The following is a 19650-nucleotide window of genomic DNA, read 5'->3' as shown; positions in this document are numbered from 1 at the left end:
CCAGGCTTTTAATTTCCCCCAAGGCACAAAACCAGGAGATGATTTTCTCCATTTTACTTTTATTTCGACAAGAAAATAATTGAGGGTTTTTCTTGAGGCTCAAATAACACTTCTAAAGCTGCCAATTTAAAACCCCACATTTTATGTCTTTGAGCAACATTCCTTTCTAATAAACACTGGTAGTTCGCTGGATCACCCTGTGGGCTGGTCATATTTACTGAGAAGTTTAGTACTGCATGGAGAAGCTTAGCATTTTTAAATCCCTTATCTTTTTTTTTTGTTTGTTTGTTTTTGAGATGGAGTCTTGCTCTGTCCCCCAGGCTAGAGTACAATGGTGTGATCTTGGCTCACTGCAAGCTCCGCCACCCAGGTTCAAGCAATTCTCCTGCCTCAGTCTCCCGAGTAGCTGAGAGTATAGGCACCCGTCACCATGCCCGGCTTATTTTTGTATTTGTAGTAGAGATGGGATTCCACCATGTTGCCCAGACTGGTCTCGAACTCCTGGCCCCAAGTGGTCTGCCCATCTTGGCCTCCCAAAGTGCTGGGATTACAGGCGTGAGCCACTGCACCCAGTCTAAATCTCTTACCTTTTTGGATACAGAATGAATTTCCTCTGTGGCTCACACCTGTAATCCCAACACTTTGGGAGGCCGAGATGTGTGGATCACTTGAGGCCAGGAGTTCGAGACCAGCCTGGACAACATGGCGAAACCCCATCTCTACTACAAATACAAAAATAAGCCGGGCATGGTGACGGGTGCCTGTAATCTCAGCTACTCGGGAGACTGAGGCAGGAGAATTGCTTGAAACCAGGTCGTGGAGGTTGCAGTGAGCCAAGATCGCACCATTGCACTCCAGCCTGGGCAAAAAGAGCAAAACTCCATCTTAAAAAAAAAAAAGGATTTCCTTTCAAGGATGTTCCCCTAGTAAAACCAAATGTTCTAGGAAATTGCCAGTAGACTGTTGATTTTGTTGTCCTCTTTCATTTAAGTGCCCTAGTTATTCCACGTGCCTATGCAAAGTAATAGTAAGAGTTATTATTTATCAAGTCCTACCGCATATCGGATGCTGTGATGGGCCCAATCCTGTTTCCCTTCACAACTGCAGTGAGATAATCTTTTGTTCTTCCCCAGTTCACAGATAAGCAAAACCAGGCTCAGGGAGCTCAGTTAAACTGCCCAAGACCACACAACTACAGTCGCTAGTATGTGAGCCACTTTAAATAACTTTGGAATAAGTGAATGTTCCAAGTAAGTAAGTAACAAGTAAATATGTGGAGTAGCCAGGATTCAAACACAGGTTAGTCGGGAATCACAACCCTGGCTACCTCTCTGCACCAGTCTGCTTCCTTTTCCAGCAGCATGCATTCATACGGCTTTCATCTTTTTGAGATTTTCCACATGTACCTGTTCATTTGTTCATCCCATCAGCCCCTGGCTAGACTCTCAGGAGTCTAGCTTTTCATTCTGAAAGCTCAGGCTAGACTCTGCACAGGAGCAGGAGGAATGCACAGAGAAGTTTGAGAGCCTGGGTCTCTTCTAGCAGTGTGGTTTCATGCCATGTTCTTCAAAACCCCTGGAGGAGGTTCTGCATGTTTGCCCCTAGTGTTGCTTTTTAAGCTTAATTTAATATTGTTGAAACTGCTAGGAAAACCCACCCTTGCTCTCTCTCACCCTTTCACTCATGTGGGTGGCAGAAAGGAGCTTTTGAGTGTGGTCTAGACCAAATGGGAACCCCTTGGGGGCCACCGGTGCTTTGCTTCAGGCTGCTGGGTAGTTTTATGCTGATCTCAGGCTGCTGCTGCTCCTGCCTTGGCTGCAGTGGTCAAGAATGGGGAGGAAACTGCTCTCCTTTGCTTTCTTTATGCATGTAACAGGATCTTCTCAACACTATCGCCAAAGCAAAACACAGAAATAATTTGGTGGCTGAGGCTGTAACTAGCCTTCATAACCTTATCTGTAACACTTTGGTTCACTCAGTCTCATTTTTGGCTTTTTATTGGGTCAAAGATACACATTTTAATTCATAAAGGAAGAGCATACTAATAACCCATTACTGCTATCCATTTGACATACTGAGATCCACAAGAGATTTAATTTGGATTGGGAGAGGAAGGGTTCTGCTGCTACGCAAAAAAATCAAAGAAGTTAGAAAAACACTGATCTACCAAGTAGAGCACTGTGCTTAGGATTAAAGACCTGGATTCTCACCTAGTTTTGCCGGGGACCAGCTGTGTGATCTTAGGCAAATCACATCACTTCTCTGGGCCTCCATCCCTTTGTCTATAAAATGGGAAGGTTGACCTGGTAAGATCTTTTTTACCTTGAAATTCTATAGATGTTTCTAACTCCATTTCCTTCTTACCTGACTTTTCCAGCAGCACTTTAGCCTTTAAAGATCTGTGGTCGCCACTGACCACAGAGCCCTTGTCTCTAGATTATCTTACCCTGAAATACTTAGGTTTTAACTCTATGGATCTGGAGCGCTTCAAGAGCCAGATTGTTTGAAGCTTTAATGGGGTATACCCCTGCTTCAGCTTAACATTATTTTCAAACCAACAAACATGTCCAGCCAACACGAATGTTTAAATGACATTACATCTGTGTGGGCTGGCGTGTTTTTCCCTCCTCAGCGGCAGCCTTACTGCTACACCGTTCCCCAGATCTGTTGGCAGAGCTGCTGTGTTGTGCAGTCCACAGGTGCTGCTGCTTTTGTATTCTGCATGGAGGTAGTCAACAAGACAGCCCTGCCTAATTATGAAGCGTCTGTAGCACCGGTGTATGAAGGTGTATAGAAGTGTATTAAAAAGTGCCCAAAAGAGCAGAAACTTGGCTGGGCATGGTGGCTTATGCCTGTAATCCCAGCACTTTGGGAGGGCAAGGCAGGCGGATCACTTGAGTTCAGGAGTTCGAGACCAGCCTGGCCAACATGGTGAAACCCTGTCTCTGCTTTAAAAAAAATACAAAAAATTATCCAGGCGTTGTGGTGGCCGCCTGTAATCCCAGCTACTCAGGAGGCTGAGGCAAGAGAATTGCTTGAACTGGGAGGCGGAGATTGCGGTGAGCCAAGACCACACCACTGCACTCCAGTCCAGGTGACAGAAAAAGACTCCATCATAAAAAAAGGAGAAGGAAGTGTATAGAAGACACCTAAAAGAGCAGAAGCTCAACTTTGTTGATCACGAGAATATTCTACTGAATGGATTTAAAAGTTCTTTGGGCCTTTAAGGGGTTTAGAACTCTTCAGGAAAGAGTTCTTTCCCTAAAAACAGTGTTTCAATAATAGCAGAAATAACAATTGCAGCACCCCTCATTCTCCGAAGTCATCCTTCCTTTAACTGTGACTAATGAGACGCTATTGGAAGATAGCATCCAGGGGGCCAAAAATCGCCCAGGTTTTCTTCACAGTACCTGAGATCTTTTCATAACTATTCCTGATAGATGCCGGAAAAATAAGAGCCGCAGCTTCTAGCTATTGTAGATTCTTGAAAATGACAGTAACCCGTGCTTAAAGTTTTGGTTTGGTTTGAGTTGCCTACCTGGGCTGGAAGGCAGATTATTTATGGCAGCTGTATTGATCAGACCAAAATGAAATTTGATGTGAAACAGGGCCGGAGGAATGCAAACTTCGGGGAGGTGGAAGTGGAATTTATTACACCTTAAAGGAGACAGCTGGCAGCTAATCCACAGCGGAGCCCGTTTGGCCTCTCTTAGGCGAAGTACCTTTTATAATCACACAACCCAGGAGTTATTAAAAGAATGTGTGCCTGCTGAGCTTTTAGCTCTAAAAATGTACCTTTTAAAGGAAACCTCAAACCTAACCTGATAGGAAGTCTGGGCTCAGTATGGTCGCTGTCCCCATGGGATACAGCTGGGGTAGGTGGTGTTCTGGTTGGTAAACATACCAATTTTGCAAGAATCTGAACACTTCAAAATATGCTTAATATGGAAACCACATTTTGAACCTCTAATTACCCCTCTAGAGCTATTGTGAAGAATAAAAGAAATTAAACACATTACCTGCTTAGAAGAAGCCTTGACACACAATAGGGGCTCAGTAAATGCTTGTTGAATGAATAACAGAATTATCCCACAAAGTTCATCTAATTAACATTCTTACCAGGTGGCTGGAGGAGCAGATAAGCCATAAACCAGGAAAGATACCTATCAAGGAGGGTGTTACACTAGGACCGCAAGATACAGGCTTGTTAGGTAGAGACTGGGCATTTTACAGTCTCTAAAAAGGGAAGCAAAATCAACCAAATTCCATACTTCACCAAACACAGACTCGTAATAGGAGTGGAATTTTCCTAGCCAGGCTCCCATAGGACGTAGGAGAAATTTTCCACATAGGGAAGGCCTCGATGGCAGGGTCCATCACGCTTCTCCTTCCCCATCCTGGGCTTGCCCCTGCAGATCGGATTCCAGATTCGCACTCGTGTGCAGGACCTGGGCCACGGCTGTATCTTCCTGGTGCAGAAGGCAGGGGCCCTCCAGGTCTGCCCCACAGACAGCTACACCAAGAGGGAGCTGATCGAGTGCGCCCGCGCCGTCACGGAGAAGGTAAGGAGCAGCCCTCGGTTTAGAGCCACAGGAACCTGCGGTGGCGCTCAGTGATCCGCTGTAATCAAGGACAAAAGCAGGAAACGAAGCGAAAACTAACCCAGCTGACTCAGCTGTCTCACCCCGATCTTCCCCACTGTTCAGATTCTCCCAAGAATAGGGCGTGTCAGGGAGCTGGGATGATCATAGGCCCAGAGAATTTGAGGACTTAGAGGGTCTCTCCCATGAAGGTCAGGCCCTGGCACTCACCATTCTTGTAGGGCTTTCCGGTGGGCAGATTGTATCAAAGTCCCCATCAGCAGCCAGGAGCCCTGGTCAGGGGAGGCCTGGAGCCAGAGCCCTTTCCTGCAACCCCTGTTGACACCATCTTTCTTCTCAAGGAGGCTCCTGAGTGCTGAGGGCTGAGTCAGGAGGAGTGAAAATCCCTTTGGTGTAACCTCTCATTTACAGATGAGACAGTGAAGTAGGGGTGGGTTAGGCCACATGGGGCAGTGGCGTGTGCCTTTGTGGAGAAGCAGAAACTTGCCCTCAGTTTTCTGACTCTAAAGACATTTGTTTGTAGAGAGATTCCCATGGGGTAGTGAACAAGGCTCTAAGATCTTAGCTAAGGTACTTTACCGTTCCACAACTCGATTTCCTCATCTGTAAAATGAGGATTAAAATATATAATGTCTGACTCAGAGAACTGCAAAGATGTACTGTGCTGATATGTGTAAAAGTGCCTGGTGCAGTACCAGACACATAGTCACACCTTTAATAAATCGAGCGACTGTTTTCTCGAAACTTTCCTCCAAACTTCTTTTTCCCTGGGCAGTTTTCCCCAGTTAACCATGCCATACTTTGAATGTTTCTTCATTCCCAAGTAGCTCTTTTATTCTCCCCCAGTATGCGAGTCTTTTACCTTGCTTTTTGTGTCGGAATCATTTTTCACGGCAGCTGTTTTGCAGGCTGCTTGAGGTACAGGATAAAGCATCCAGGCTTGACAGCTTTTCCCCTTCCCTTCACTCTGGTTCGTAGGACATAGAGCTCTGTCCTGTTTAGAAACTTGGCAACCGACTTGAGGGGCGGGCAGGGAGGACCCTCAGCTGGAAGGTGCTGCCACAGAGACTGCTCTGTCCGTGGCCCTCCCTGAGGCCAAGCCACAGTCTGGCCTTCTCCCGTAGCCCACAGGGCTGTCCAGCCTCCTGGGACTCCACAGACGAGGAAATAAATCTCTCAGCTGGAGGAAGGCATTTGCCTGCCTTTCAAAGCCCTTTCTTGTTATTGAAGTTATTCTTGCCAAATTCCCCCATAAAAGGCCTTGTAGCGGGAGCACCAGGAAGGGAGGAGAGGGGTCCAAGCTGCATAGTGTTGGCAGGCATGGCCAAGCAGCTTGATCTTCCTAAGCTGGCCTGGGCCCTACTCCCTCTCCCGGCTGTGGGTCCCTGATTTGGGATACCTTGGAGGGAGCACCAAAGGGGAGGAAGTGGCCCGTTCCTAGCAACTGGCCTTTTGACTATTTCTTGCTGTGCATCCTTGTCCTCTATGCTTTGTGTCTTGTTATGTGCCTTGATGATGTGTATAGTGCACCCACACACAGCCACGACTTGTCTGCCTTTGTGTCCTCAGCCCCTAGTGACTAGCAGATACTCAATAAACACCTGCTGGCTGGCATACCCTTCACAGAGGGTGGTTTGCTATTTCTGGGCTCTTTTTCTTTCACCCTGGCCAAGAACGTCTCTCCCCCCCCCCCACACACACACCCATTTAGGCTTCCCATGATACTTGTCTTGGCCTTTGTCATGCATCCTCTGAGGGGCTTTCCAGAACCTGGATACTTCATTTCCAGGGCAGCTCTATGCCAGTCTGACTTGTCTTTTCCTCGTAGGACCTAGTAGCATTTAAAAGAAAGGCAGATGAGGAAGAGAAACAATTGCTTGTGGGCTGGTCTCAGAATGTGGTAGGTACCCAGGAGATGATCCCTGTGCCTCTCCTACCAGACTGTATCCACAGCCTCTGCTGAGATCTAAGCAGCACTGGGGACAGAGTGTCTCATACTCCATGCCTCTTGCTGGCACAGTGACACAGGGACTCCCCTGCCCTGGTCAGCATGTTTTAAGAAATATATGTACAAAATGTTGTCAGATTCTTCTTTGGGTCGTAGTCAAGGGTAGCGGGTGTGTGCACACACAGATTAATACGAGGGCTCCTGGACTCAAAGAGCCTCCAGCCACTAGCCTGACACATGCGATTTACATTGGGTGCAGTGGGCCATCCTGAGGGCAAGAACGGGGTGCTGTGGGATCCCAGGAGGCTGGACTGTCTCTGGAAGAGGGGAGCAGGGGGAGGTGTCCAGGGCTCAACTGTTTTGCAGGCTGCTTGAGGCACAGGATGATATATCTGTGTTTGGTGGCTTTTCCTTCTTTCTTCACTTTGGTGTCTTGCAGGCCAAGTAGTTCAGTGGCTCGGGGAGAGGGGCAGGAGGCATTGCAGGCAGAGCGCGGACCCAGGGTGGAGAGGTGGGAGTGTTTGGGTAAGTCAGGAGCTGGCGGATGTGGTGAGAGCCGGGTGAAGCAGACACATGACCAGAAGGGGAGTTCATCCAGGGGAGACTTGTAAGCAGGGTCTTAGCGTGGTCAGGTTTATGTCATAGGAAAGAATCTTGGAGCAGTGAGTGTGTATGTGGTGGGTGAGGGTGACAGCACAGGATTTGTGACATGGAAGACACCCGAGTGCCCTCGGGGCACTGAAATGATGGTTCGGGGGTGGATGACGGCTCGCAGGAGTGCTAGAAGTAGAGATCCCCTCCAGACTCCAGCCCTTCTGAACTCCATTCTGGAGAATTTCCATCCCAGTGAAGGAGTGATGAGTGGTGGCAGTGGCCTGTTCCTACTGAAAACCCAATAAAAGGGGATGTAATTGCCACACCTTTCACAGGAGCCTAATCCTTTATCCCATTCTGTGGTTTCAGAAACATAGTAGTAATTGAATAAACAGCATCTGCCCTCTACTGAGCACTTACTGTATGCCAAATGCCTTGCTAGACACTTGACAGATGTTTTTCTTCCTACTTAATCCTGTCAGCCCTAATAGGGCAGAAATAATGGCCCCATTTTACAGATGAGGAAACTGAGGTTTGGAGAGGTAAAGCAGCTTTGCCTAAGGTCACCTGGCCTTTAAATGGCAAAGCTGGTATTCAGACCGAGGCCGTTGACTCCAGACGTGTGCCTGTAACCCCTAAGCCACATCAGCTCCTAGGAGATAATTCAGTATTTTCAGAATCTGCTTTTAGGTCCTGTTCTCTCCATTTCCCAGCTCCCCTGACATTCCCTTTCTGCCTACAGGTCTCCTTGGTGCTCTCGGCTCTCCAGGCCGGGAACAAAGGAACCCAGGCATGTATTACAGCTGCCACCGCTGTGTCTGGGATCATTGCCGACCTGGACACCACCATTATGTTTGCAACAGCGGGGACGCTAAATGCAGAGAACAGTGAGACCTTCGCAGACCACAGGTACGTGGGGGTCCTGGACGGGGAGAGGTTCAGGCTGGCCTGCCCCTGAAACTCATGATCGACTTGGAGACGCCACCTGGGAGCCAGAAATGTAGTTATCTGTTTTGATTTCAACAAGATGCACAAGTTGGGAAAGTGAACCATGTAATCAGAATAAGCCCCCTCTGCCAACTGTAAACACAGTGTCGTGGTTCGAGCTTTGCCTTTGACAGCCTTAAATCCAGCCTGCTACAGCAAAGGACGGCTTTTAGACCTGCCACATTCTGAGCCAGAAAGCTGTTCCTCGAACTGCTGGCCAACCCCAGCAGGACTGGGAATGGCGGGGGCAGGCCTATTTCGCTTAAACTCTGTCTGCTGAGCTTGGCCTGAGCCTCTCTGTCTGCTGCTCGGGACCCCTGAAACCTCGCCACGTGTCCAACACCTTTCTTCCCCTCTGCAATCCAAGGGCTGGGCTAGGGAGGCGGTTCCCAGAGCTCTGCTGTCCCTTCCCAAGCCCAGCCTCTGATCCTGAACAAGGTGCCCCAGCCCACATGTCCTCACAGTCACTGAGACTGTGAAGTATTTTAAGGGACAGCAGGAACCGCAGAAAAGAAGCTGACCTTTTGTTGAACTATAGGGCTTGGGAACGGAGCTGGGTGGTGGGCCTGCCTCTTTCACTGAAGTTTTCGTGTCAGTCGGCTATGTGAATGAATACTGGCTGACTTTCTTCTTGTCCCCCCAGTTTTGCATTTGTGAAAGATGAGAGTCCCTTGGTAAGGGGAGGTGTAACACAGCACTTGTCTTCTTCAAAGCCCTTTAACAAAAGCCCCATGCGAGGAGGGATTTCTTTTCTTCTTGAAGTAATCAAGCTTTGCCCTCTGTCTCTCCCCCTCTCCCCTGCCCCTCCTGGCTCTCTCAGGGAGAACATTCTCAAGACAGCCAAGGCCTTGGTGGAAGACACGAAACTACTCGTGTCAGGAGCTGCGTCCACTCCTGACAAGCTGGCCCAGGCGGCCCAGTCCTCAGCAGCCACCATCACCCAGCTCGCAGAAGTGGTCAAGCTGGGGGCAGCCAGCCTGGGCTCCGACGACCCCGAGACCCAGGTACCAGCAGGGCCTGGGAAGTGCGTCCTCCTGGTCTTTCCCACGAACGCTGCACACTACGCCTCAGAAGCGGCCTAAGGCAGAACAGGAACTTTTGAAGTAGACAATGTGTGTGCGAGTATGTCTGGTTTGAGGAACCGGTAGGAGGCAGTCATCCAAGCGAGGGAGTGGCACAGACCGTGGTGGTGGCCATGGGGATGGAGACAAGCTGAGGGATTTGAGGAGAGTCTAGAAGGAAGGCTTGGCCTGGCCTGGGGAAGGCTGGAGCACGGCATGCCTGAGGGAGGGGGAGGAGTGAAAGGCGGCTCCTTGTGCCCTGAAGGGAGAGCTGGTGCGGGCAGGGAGGTGGAGGTGATGGAAGTGCTGGAGCCACACGCAGGTAGAACTAGTGAGTGCGTTTGAGCCTGCCCAGGCACAGGGCTGTGGGTTCAGGGACTGCTGCCATAGAGATAGCGACTGCAACCACATGAGAGGAAAAGCCAGGGTGGTCAGGGCAGAGCCCGGAGGAATCCAGCATTTCGGACCACATTACGGTGCAAGTGGCGCAGGAGACCGAGAAGCAGCAGCAGCTGCGGGGAGGAAAGCCGCAGGCGTCGTGTTGCCAGGATGGAGTGTTTCAACCCATCAGAGATAGTGAGAGTCAAGAAAGAGGGAAGTCTGGGAAGGTTATTGGCCCGTTCCAGTAACCACGGAGTGCCATCGAGGACGTTGCGGTCCCCAGCTGCCTGTGTGGAGTGGTGGCGCAGCAGCCAGACGGGGGTGGGGAAATGAACACAGCACCTGTAGATGGCCCAGGTGAGAACTTTGGTTCTCAAGGAAGAGAGAGAAGAACTGGTAGGCTAGGGAAGGACCCTGTGCTTCTGTGACCTCTGCTTCTGATATTTGGCAATTTCATCGAGATCACCTGCATGTTCCTTGGTCCCCTTCCCAGACCATTGTTCCTCAAGGACGGTCACCACAGTGTGCTCATCTTTGAAACCTGCACACCCAGCACAGCTCCTGGCACATAGTGGCTACTGGCTACTGAATGTGTTCACCTATTGTTGAACTAACAGCCAACAAAAGTCATTAATAAATGGATGATGCCTGTTCCCAGAGCGCAAAACTTAAAAAGCAAAACAAAACAAAAAACTCTGTTCTCTCTATTCCCAGAACCATGAAATGCCAAGCACTTCAGTTTTCACTCCTTAAACCATTCTCAGTAAACTAGTCTGTCTGGACAAACCTGGTTAGAAACCCCCTGCCATTCAGTGCTGCCAGGAGATGCAGTGATTGTGCTGCTTCAACTTGAGGCCACCGCCTCGTTCCCTCACGGCAAAACCCTTCCCTCCCTGACTCCCATGAGTGGAGCAGAGCTCCGAGAGGAAACATTCCTTATGCTACCATTTCATCCTTTCTGTTGGATTTCTGATAACATCAGAGTTCAGATTAGCTGCCTTTTGGAATTCTAAGCGTTCACAAAAACCTCCGCTACAGGTGGCGGGCGCCTGTAGTCCCAGCTACTCGGGAGGCTGAGCAGGAGAATCGCTTGAACCCAGGAGGCAGAGGTTGCAGTGAGCCGAGATCACGCCATTGCACCCTTAATACGTTTTCACATCGGAGATCCCAGTTTATCTTCAAAACAATTTAATGAGGTAGATGGGGCTAGCACGCTCATTTCACTGTGGGTGAGGAGCCAGAGCCACACACACAGCACACACAGGCATGGCATAGTGTGGAGGTTAAGACCGTGCCCTCGTGCTCACCAGACTCTGAATCCCAAGTCTGCCACTCCTAGGCTCTGGGAGTGTGGACAGAAGGATTGTGGTTCCCACTTGAAAAGGTGGTGGCAAGGAGTAAATGAGATAATGTGTGTAGAGTGCTTGGCTCAGCGCCTGAACACTGCCCTCAGTAAAGGGAAAATGCTTTTATTATTATAGAAATAGGAGTTACTGGAGCTACTGGATTGGGAACACTTCAATGCAATGCCCAGTATTGTGTAATGCCCATCTAGACCTGGTACTTTTCACTCTAAATCCAGCACTTTGAAAAGATGATCTGTGGTCTCTGTGAAATTAGAAAAGCAAACACAGATAATGCATCACATCCAGGTTTATGTGGGAACATACCTGCATCTTCATTCCACAAGTATTTACTGAGTACCTGCTGGGTGCTCGTCCCTGTTACAAGTGTGAAACAAAGCAGAAGTCCAGGCTGAGCCTCCTGGAGCTTTCATTCAAGTTGAGGGAGAAGACAGATGACTTATAAGTGAATAAATGATAAAATAATTCCACCTACTGTGATAAGTGCTGTAAATAAAACGGCAACCTGACAATTTCAGCAATTGTGGGAATGGGCCCTTAGCTGAGGGATCGGGAAAAGCCTCTGAGGACATGACATTTGAGCTGAGGCCCAGTTAGAACAGCGAGCAAAGGCCCTGAACAGGAATGAGTTGAGATTTCCCATGGAGAAGAAGACAGGCCGACCTGTGTGCCTGCAGCAGAGCACCCTCATAGCCAGAGAGTTGGGCAGGGCTGCTGTGGGACCTTGAGGTCCGGGGTCAGCTGGGGATTTTTACTCAGTGTTCAGGGTGCCAGTTAGGAGTGAGTGGTGTTGCCTCTCTGGTGTCCTTCGTGCTGTCAGAGGCAGCTCATCTGCCAAGTTGCTGTCTAGGAGATTTTACATAAGCTGCACGTTTACACCTGACTTCTCCGTTCTGGCTCGGCTTCAGCCTCCCCTGGGCAGCTTTTCAAAGTCCTGAGACCTGTATCAGAATTGCCAAGGGTCGCTTCCCAGGAGGTCTGCCATGCTGCAGAGTTGAGACTGTCTTTCTCTCATTCCCTGTGCCCTGGCCTGCCCTCAGGCTGCATGCCTTGGTGAAGCCCGCAGCTGACATCTTGGCGCCTGCTCACCTGGGCTCGGTGCTCTCTTTCAGGTGGTTTTGATCAACGCCATCAAAGATGTAGCCAAGGCCCTTTCCGATCTCATCAGTGCTACCAAGGGAGCTGCTAGCAAGCCAGCGGATGACCCTTCCATGTACCAGCTCAAGGGGGCTGCCAAGGTAGAGTGGGGCACTGGCTGGGGACGAGCACCTGAGTTCTCTTCTCACTTAAAGGAAAGCATAGCATGCGATCCACAAGTAAAAGCTCATAGCATGCGATCCACAAGTAAAAGCTCATAGCATGCGATCCACAAGTAAAAGGAGTAGGGGCTGAACCTGAGACACTGCGCTGTCTGAGTTCATTCTTTCTTCCTGTGCAGGTGATGGTGACTAATGTCACCTCCCTCCTCAAGACTGTAAAGGCGGTGGAGGATGAGGCCACCCGGGGCACCAGGGCGCTTGAGGCCACAATTGAATGCATAAAGCAGGAGCTTACGGTAAGGAGCCAGCAGTTACCTCCCTTGGGTACCAGAGTCCCACAGCTGACCCAAGTCAGGGCTCATTTGAGGTTTTTTACCAATGAGGTTTTACCTAAAACACCTGAACTGAGAATGCCCCTTCACCTGCCTGCTGGTAGTTTTATATAATTGAGACCCCATGTGTCACTGAGTTTGGCTGGGATTGATGTGTCATTGTAATCAAGGAGTTAATTGAAATGTATCACTTAGGACTATTCAGGTTTAGTTCCACTAAAACTATAGCACAAAATCAAAGCCTTGTCAACAATTCCTGGAAAAAAGGAAAGTCAGTATGACGGCGCTTATCTGGAGCATTAATCCTGTGAACAGTGCACAGCCTCTTTTGATGCACATTGCTCTTGGTACCCGCACACATGCGGAATTGGAAGTCTGCCATTTGCTATTGGAAAAGCCTGGAAGCCTTTACCTGAGACACTTCCCTTGAAAATCCAGCTTCCTTCCGTTGGAGTCATCTGACCTAAGAGAAATTGACCTTGTTCTTTTCTGACTTGTTCCAGCATTGCAGAGTTAAGGACGTTCTGGAGTCACTGCAATGTGGATGATACCTGCTGTTCTTATGATCCCACAATGGTTGTGGATTGACTCATTCTAATCCCCACACACACAGAAATATGCCGAAAATGAGTAGCTTCAAACAGATTTCTGTTTGATAGGAGGTCTGATCACAGATTCAACTTTTTAGGGGAAGAGGGATACCTGCCTTTGCTGCCAATTGTTCTGCACCTTTAAAGGGTCACCTGCAAAGGCAACCCGAGAGCACTAGAAACAATAGTAGAGCAGTTCCGCAGGGTTTGGGTGACGAACTTGGGTTTTCTTGTCATATCGTTAATGAATCTAGCCTTGACGGATGTTGCGCTCAGTTCATGCTTTAAAGGAGAAACTAAAAAACACAGGAGTAACTGAAAAACATGGTGCCATAAGTATTACTTTCTGGCACTCGCCTGGCTGCACAGGTTGAGTGTTTGCTATCAAAATCCAGACACAGCTCCTTTTTTGTTTTTTGTTTATTTTTAATTTTTGTGGGTACAGAGTAGGTGTTTATACTTAGGAGTTACATGAGATATTTTGATAACAGGCATGCAATGCATAATAATCACATCAGGATAATTGGGGTATCTATCACCTCAGGCATTTATCCTTTGTGTTACAATCCAATTATACTCTTTTAGTTATTTTTAAATGTACAATTAAATTATTTATTACTGTAGTTACTCTCTGTGCTATCAAATACTAGGTCTTATTCATTCTATTTTTTGTACCCATTATTTCTCCCCACTTTCCCACCCGCAACCTCCCACCTCCCTACTACCCTTCTCAGCCTCTGGCAACCATCCTTCTACCCTCTATCTCCATGTGTTCAATTATTTTAATTTTTGCTGTCACAAATAAGTGAGAACATGCAAAGTGTGTCTTTCTGTGCCTGGCTTATTTCAGTTAACATAATGACCTCCAGTTCCATCCATGTTGTTGCAAATGACAGGATCTCATTTTTTTTTTTTTTTCCTATGGCTGAATAGTACTCCATTGTGTATGTGTACCACAGTAGCCAAGATTTGGAAGCAGCCTAAGTGTCCATTAACAGATGAATGGATACACATATACAGTGCTACACACACGCACACATATATAATATTGAAGAGATATCTGCACTCCCATGTTTATTGCAGTTTACTACATATATATAATCTTCGCTGTTGTGAATAGTGCTGCAGTAAACGTGGGAGTGCAGATTTTTCTTCAATAAACTGATTTCCTTTCTTTTGTGTGTATACCTAGGAGTAGGATAGCTGGATCATAAAGTAGCTCTAATTTTAGTTTTTTGAAGAATCTCCAAACTCTTCTCCATAGTCGTTGTACTAATTTACATTCCCACACACACTGTACGAGGGTTCCCTTTTCTCCACATCCTTGCCAGCATTTGTTATTGCCTGCCTTTTCGATATAAGTCATTTTAACTGGGGTGAAATGATATCACATTGTAGTTTGATTTGCATTTCTCTGATGATGAATGATGTTGAGCACCCTTTCATCTGCCTGTTTGCCATTTGTATGTCTTCTTTTGAGAAATGTCTATTGAGACCTTTTGCCCATCTTTTGATCAGATTATTAGATTTTTTCCTATAGAATTGTTTGAGCTCCTTACACAGGCTAGTTATTAACCCGTTGTCAGATGGGTAGTTTGCAACTATTTTCTCCCATTCTGTGGGATGATTGTTTCTTTGCTGTGCAAAAGCTTTTTAACTTGATGTAATCCCATTTGTCTATTTTCATCAGCTAGAGTATTCTGGAGTAAATGTTTTTTTCCTTCAGCACTTTAAATATGTCATGCCACACTCTCCTGGCCTGTAAGTCTTCCACTGAGAAGTCTGCTGCTAAGCATGTTGGAGTTCCATTGTGTGTTATGTGTTTCTTTTCTCTTGATGCTCTTGGGATCCTTTCTTACCCTTGACCTTTGGGAGTTTGATTATTCGACTCCTTGAGGTGGTCTTCTTTGGGTTAAATCTGGTTGGTCTTCTCTAACCTTCTTGTACTTGAATATTGATAGCTTTCTCTAGGTTTGGGAAGTTCTCTTTGCATAAACTTTCTACCCCATCTCTTTTTCTACCTCCTTTTTAAGGCCAATAACTCTTAAATTTGTCCTTTTGAAGCTATTTTCTAGATCCTGTGGGCATGCTTCATTATTTTGTATTCTTTTTTTGTCTCCTCTATGTTTTCAAATAGCCTATCTTCAGACTCACTAATTATTTCTTCTGTGTGATCTGTTCTGCCATTAAAAGGACTCTTATGCATTCTTCAGTATGTTAATTGCATTTTCAGCTCCAGAATATCTGCTTGATTCTTTTTAATTATTTCAATTTCTTTGTTAAATGTATCTGATAGGATTCCGATTCCCTCTTTGTGTTATCCTCAATTTGAGTTTCCTCAGCACAGCTCTTTTGAATCCTTTGTCTGAAAGGTCACACATCCCCAGGATTAGTCCCTGGTACCTTATTTAGTTGATTCGGTGAGGTTATGTTTTCCTGGATGCTTATAGGTGTTCATTTGTGTCTAGACATTGAAGAGTTAGGTATTTATTATAGTCTTCACAGTCTAGGCTTGTTTGTACCCGTCTTTCTTGGGAAGGCTTTCCAGGTACTCAAAGGGACTTGGATGTTATGATCTAAGCCATATCTGCATCAGGGGGCACACCAAGCTCAGTAACACTGTAGTTTTTGCAGACTCACAGAGGTACCACCTTGATGGTCTTGGATAAGATCCAGAAGAATTATCTGGATTACCAGATAATTACTTTCTCCCAAACAAATGGAGTCTCTCACTCTGTGCAGAGCCTCCTGAAGCTAGGGATGGGGTGGCACAGGCACCCCTGTGAACACAGCCTCTGACATGCATAGGCAGGCCTAATGGTGGGGATCGAAGAGACTTGAAATTTGGAGCTATCCTGGGAAACTACAGACACATGGGTTATTCTAAGTGTACCGGTGTGATTTAAAATTCACCCAGAGGCCAAGCGTGGCGGTGCATGCCTGTAATCTCAGCACTTTGGGAGGCTGAGGCAGTAGGATTGCTTGAGCCCAGGAGTTTGAGCCCAGCCTGGGCAATATAGGGAAACCGTATCTCTACAAAAAATTAAGAAGTTCGGTGGGTGTGGTGGCATGAACCTGTAGTCCCAGCTACTCAGGGGGCTGAGGTGGAAGAATCACTTTAGCCCAGGAGGTCGAGGCTCCTGTGAGCCGGGCTCACTGAATTTTATGCCGGCTGAATAAAATTCACCCAGATCGTGGGTTTCCATGCAACACGTGGCATGAGGACCACATTAGTGTGAAGGACTCTGCGTGTGGCCTTCATTCCACTTAACATTCAAGGGTGAAGTGGGGATTTGGGATCTTAGACTGCTTAATTGCAGCTGCCCATTTTCAGGGGGCAGTGATGTTTGACAGTGGTTGGCATTCTATGGGATACCAACTGAGCCCGCTCTTCTGCATCAGGGAAGCCTTCCTTGCTGAAACATGGTTGCCTATGGCTGAAGACAGGGCAGCCCCACCTAGGCTAGGGGCCCTCATGTAGGGACAGATGCACATTCAGCACACATCCAGGGTACCAGTTGCTCATGTTAGAGAGCCAGAACAGATGAGCATGAAGCAGAAATGGGATATTGACTTACCATGATGAATTTATTTCAGCCTCTGTAAAGGGGGTGGGTGGGTAGATTGCTAAATAATTCACAGTGTCACCATGGCACACTCGACATGAACACCTCTGCACAATTATGCAGTTATATTTATAAGACAGGCTAAGAATAGAAGGAACTGATGCTTCATTTCCCCCAACCTCACATCCCCTTAGAGAGAGAGAGGTGAGTCCTGAGTGATCCGGCCAGGTCAGTCCTACCCTGAAACCAGCACTGGGACTGAGAGTTTATGGAAACTGCCAAAGCACCAGCAGGGATGGGGGAAGAGAACTATGAAGCCATGCAACAACCTTTCACAGGATGGGTAGTGTGTAAATATTGGGTGTCAGTTTCTGCAGACCAACAGGTTAACACTCTACATGCGTCTCCCTCACCATATTGTTCCCGTGAAGGACAAGAGGTTTGTCCGTGAGAATCTTAAAAACAAGAACCATATTACTGTACTCAGATTTCTAATTTCCTGCCATGCGACAGTTTCTTCCAGTTACTGGCTCAGATTTCAGACACAAGCTACAGCCTGGTTGGAGAAGAATAAATTATTTTTTTCTTTTTCTTTTTGATTTTTTTAACCTCTCTGTTTCTGACTTCCAGTTGTTCCAGTCAAAAGATGTACCTGAAAAGACATCATCACCTGAAGAATCCATAAGGATGACGAAAGGCATCACCATGGCGACAACCAAAGCCGTGGCAGCTGGAAACTCGTGTAGACAGGAGGACGTGATTGCTACTGCCAACCTGAGCCGGAAAGCCGTGTCAGATATGTTGACGGCTTGCAAGGTAAAGGCCTTGGCATTGTTTTGGATGCATAGATGATTCTCTGTCATGACTGGGTTGCTTGGTATAGTCTGAAAAAGGGGAGGGGCTCAGAACCTTAAACTTTGTAATAAAAATGCACACACGGCCAGTTGTGGTGGCTCATGCCTGAAATCCCAACACTTTGGGAGCTGAGACAGGAGGATCGCTTGAGACCAGGAATTTGAGACCAGCCTGGGCAACATAGTGAGACCTCATCTCTTAAAAAATTTTTTTTTAAATAACCAAGTGTGGTGGTGTGCACCTGTAGTCCTAGCTACTCAGAAGAGTAGCTATAGCAGGAGGATCACTTGAGCCCAGGAGTTCAAGGCTGCAGTGAGCTATGATTATGCTGCTCCACTCCAGCCTAGGTGACAGAGCAAAACCCTGTCCCTTTAAAAAAAAAAAAAAAAAAAAAGCACGCTGACTATGGCATATGCACCAGCCTGTGGGAAATGACTCTGTAAGGCAGTTTTGTGTTTGAGAGGGGATGGAGTCAGCCCTGCTGGCCCTAATCCTCCCACTTCGTTCTAGTTCTTCCTAAATAGGCAGGAGGCCTTTTTGCAGAGTGTGGTGGAGGCCTCTCCAAGGGTGGTGGATAGGGATTGCAGAACTTGGTTCCAGCTCCTCCAAGTGGAAACTGTTCGCTCTTCTGCTGGACCCTTTCTTACCTCCATAGGTCAGCCATTGTGCACTAGGAGAGGTGTTGCCGTCCCTGGTGAGGAAGTGAGTTGGAGGAATACAGCAGAACCTGGGGAGCTACTTTGCGCAGTCTGTGCTAGACATCTTGGGAAAATTCCTCTGCTCCTTGGGTAGATAGTTGGAGCAACTGCCCTGAGCCTGTGTTTGGTGAGGGAGCTGTGGAGACCCAGGGCCTGGAACTTTTATTTTTGTTCTGTTAGGAAAGTGAACTGTAAGAGCCCCCATCCCAGGTCTTCACCCTTCTAGGGACAGCCTTGCCCCCAGGGACTCTAACTTCTGCTCTGCGATCAATTGATGATCCCCTGCCATGGTGAGTGAGGGCGAGCATGGACCCAGAATTGAAGACCTGCTCCTACAGCATGGGGTCTGAGGGAACAGAGCCATTCTTTGTGGTAAAGTGAGTTCAGCTAGAGTTGCTGCTGCAAGATCCAACTCTTACATCTTGGTGGCTCCTCAGAAGGAGAGGGAGGTAAAGAAGGGGGCGATGAGGGAATTTGTGTGCAAGGGCCCAACCCTGGGAGACAGTACCACATTTACGGGACCCCTGGGTGTGACGGAGGGTGCAGAGAAGAGGGTGGGCTGGAAGAAACAGGGCTGGAAAGACTCCACTTTCACAAAGGACCGAGGGCTGCTAGATCAGGGAGTTAGGACTTTCTCTCTCTCTCTCGAGGCTGCAAGTATTGGCCACTTTGATATGCTCGATGGAGTCCACCTACCAGAAGTGATAACTGCCAAAGGGGTTACATCCTCAATCAGTAGTGTTTACCTAGCAAGATAAGGCCTGCGTGCATCGTAGTGTACACACACGGCACCTCAAAATTTTAGAAGGGCTGTCATGGATATTCTGTCATTTGATCCCATATGAGAAAGGCGAAAGTAATGATTCTGTTTGTCACATGATGAAGTGGGCTCAGAGAGAGAAGTGGCATGACCAAGGTCACACAGCTATTTACTATCAGAACCAGAACTGAAATTGGCTCGCCTGAGTCCTCAGCCACTCTGCTTCTGCTACTCAGGGCCTCCCAGATGTAGTGCTCAAGGTCGCTATGGTTGATGGGTGACAGACGCTTTTGTCCCCAAGCTACAGACATGAACCGGGGAAACTGAACAGAAAAAAAAACCATGATTAAATGGTCTTTTTAAAGGGAATGCAGCTCAGATGTTTCAATCTCTCCTAACATGTGCTCCCCTGTTTTCCGGGGAGGAGCTCAGGTAAGAGCAGTGTGGGTGCTGTTTGGCCATCCTCAGCTCCCCTCTGTCATCTTGGCCCCAGGTCACATTATCTGGGCTTTGCAGGACAAGGTAGCAGCCAGAGCGCTGAAGCCTGAACGTCAGCTTCACCCACCAAAATCAGACTCGACAGGAGTCACTGCTGAGCCCTGATGCTCCTGTGAGGATAGGACTGACTTAGCGAACTTACTAACATTTCTGCTT

General features: G+C 47.7%; 1 protein-coding gene across 1 annotated transcript in view; it reads left to right on the top strand.

Moving 5' to 3' along the window:
- The window catches only part of TLN2 (talin 2), a 474484-nt gene that overhangs the window by 422177 nt on the left and 32657 nt on the right, over positions 1-19650 (top strand). Inside the window, exons 46-51 of the mRNA XM_026455077.1 lie at positions 4416-4562; positions 7886-8052; positions 8951-9134; positions 12049-12174; positions 12375-12491; positions 17314-17499. Coding sequence (XP_026310862.1) covers positions 4416-4562; positions 7886-8052; positions 8951-9134; positions 12049-12174; positions 12375-12491; positions 17314-17499 — 927 coding nt within the window. The remainder of the gene's footprint in view (positions 1-4415; positions 4563-7885; positions 8053-8950; positions 9135-12048; positions 12175-12374; positions 12492-17313; positions 17500-19650) is intronic.

Source organism: Piliocolobus tephrosceles, chromosome 6, assembly GCF_002776525.5.
Source record: "Piliocolobus tephrosceles isolate RC106 chromosome 6, ASM277652v3, whole genome shotgun sequence".
Lineage (NCBI taxonomy): Eukaryota > Metazoa > Chordata > Mammalia > Primates > Cercopithecidae > Piliocolobus > Piliocolobus tephrosceles.
Note: the sequence above shows the minus strand (reverse complement) of the source record. Positions and strands in the feature narration are given on the sequence as shown.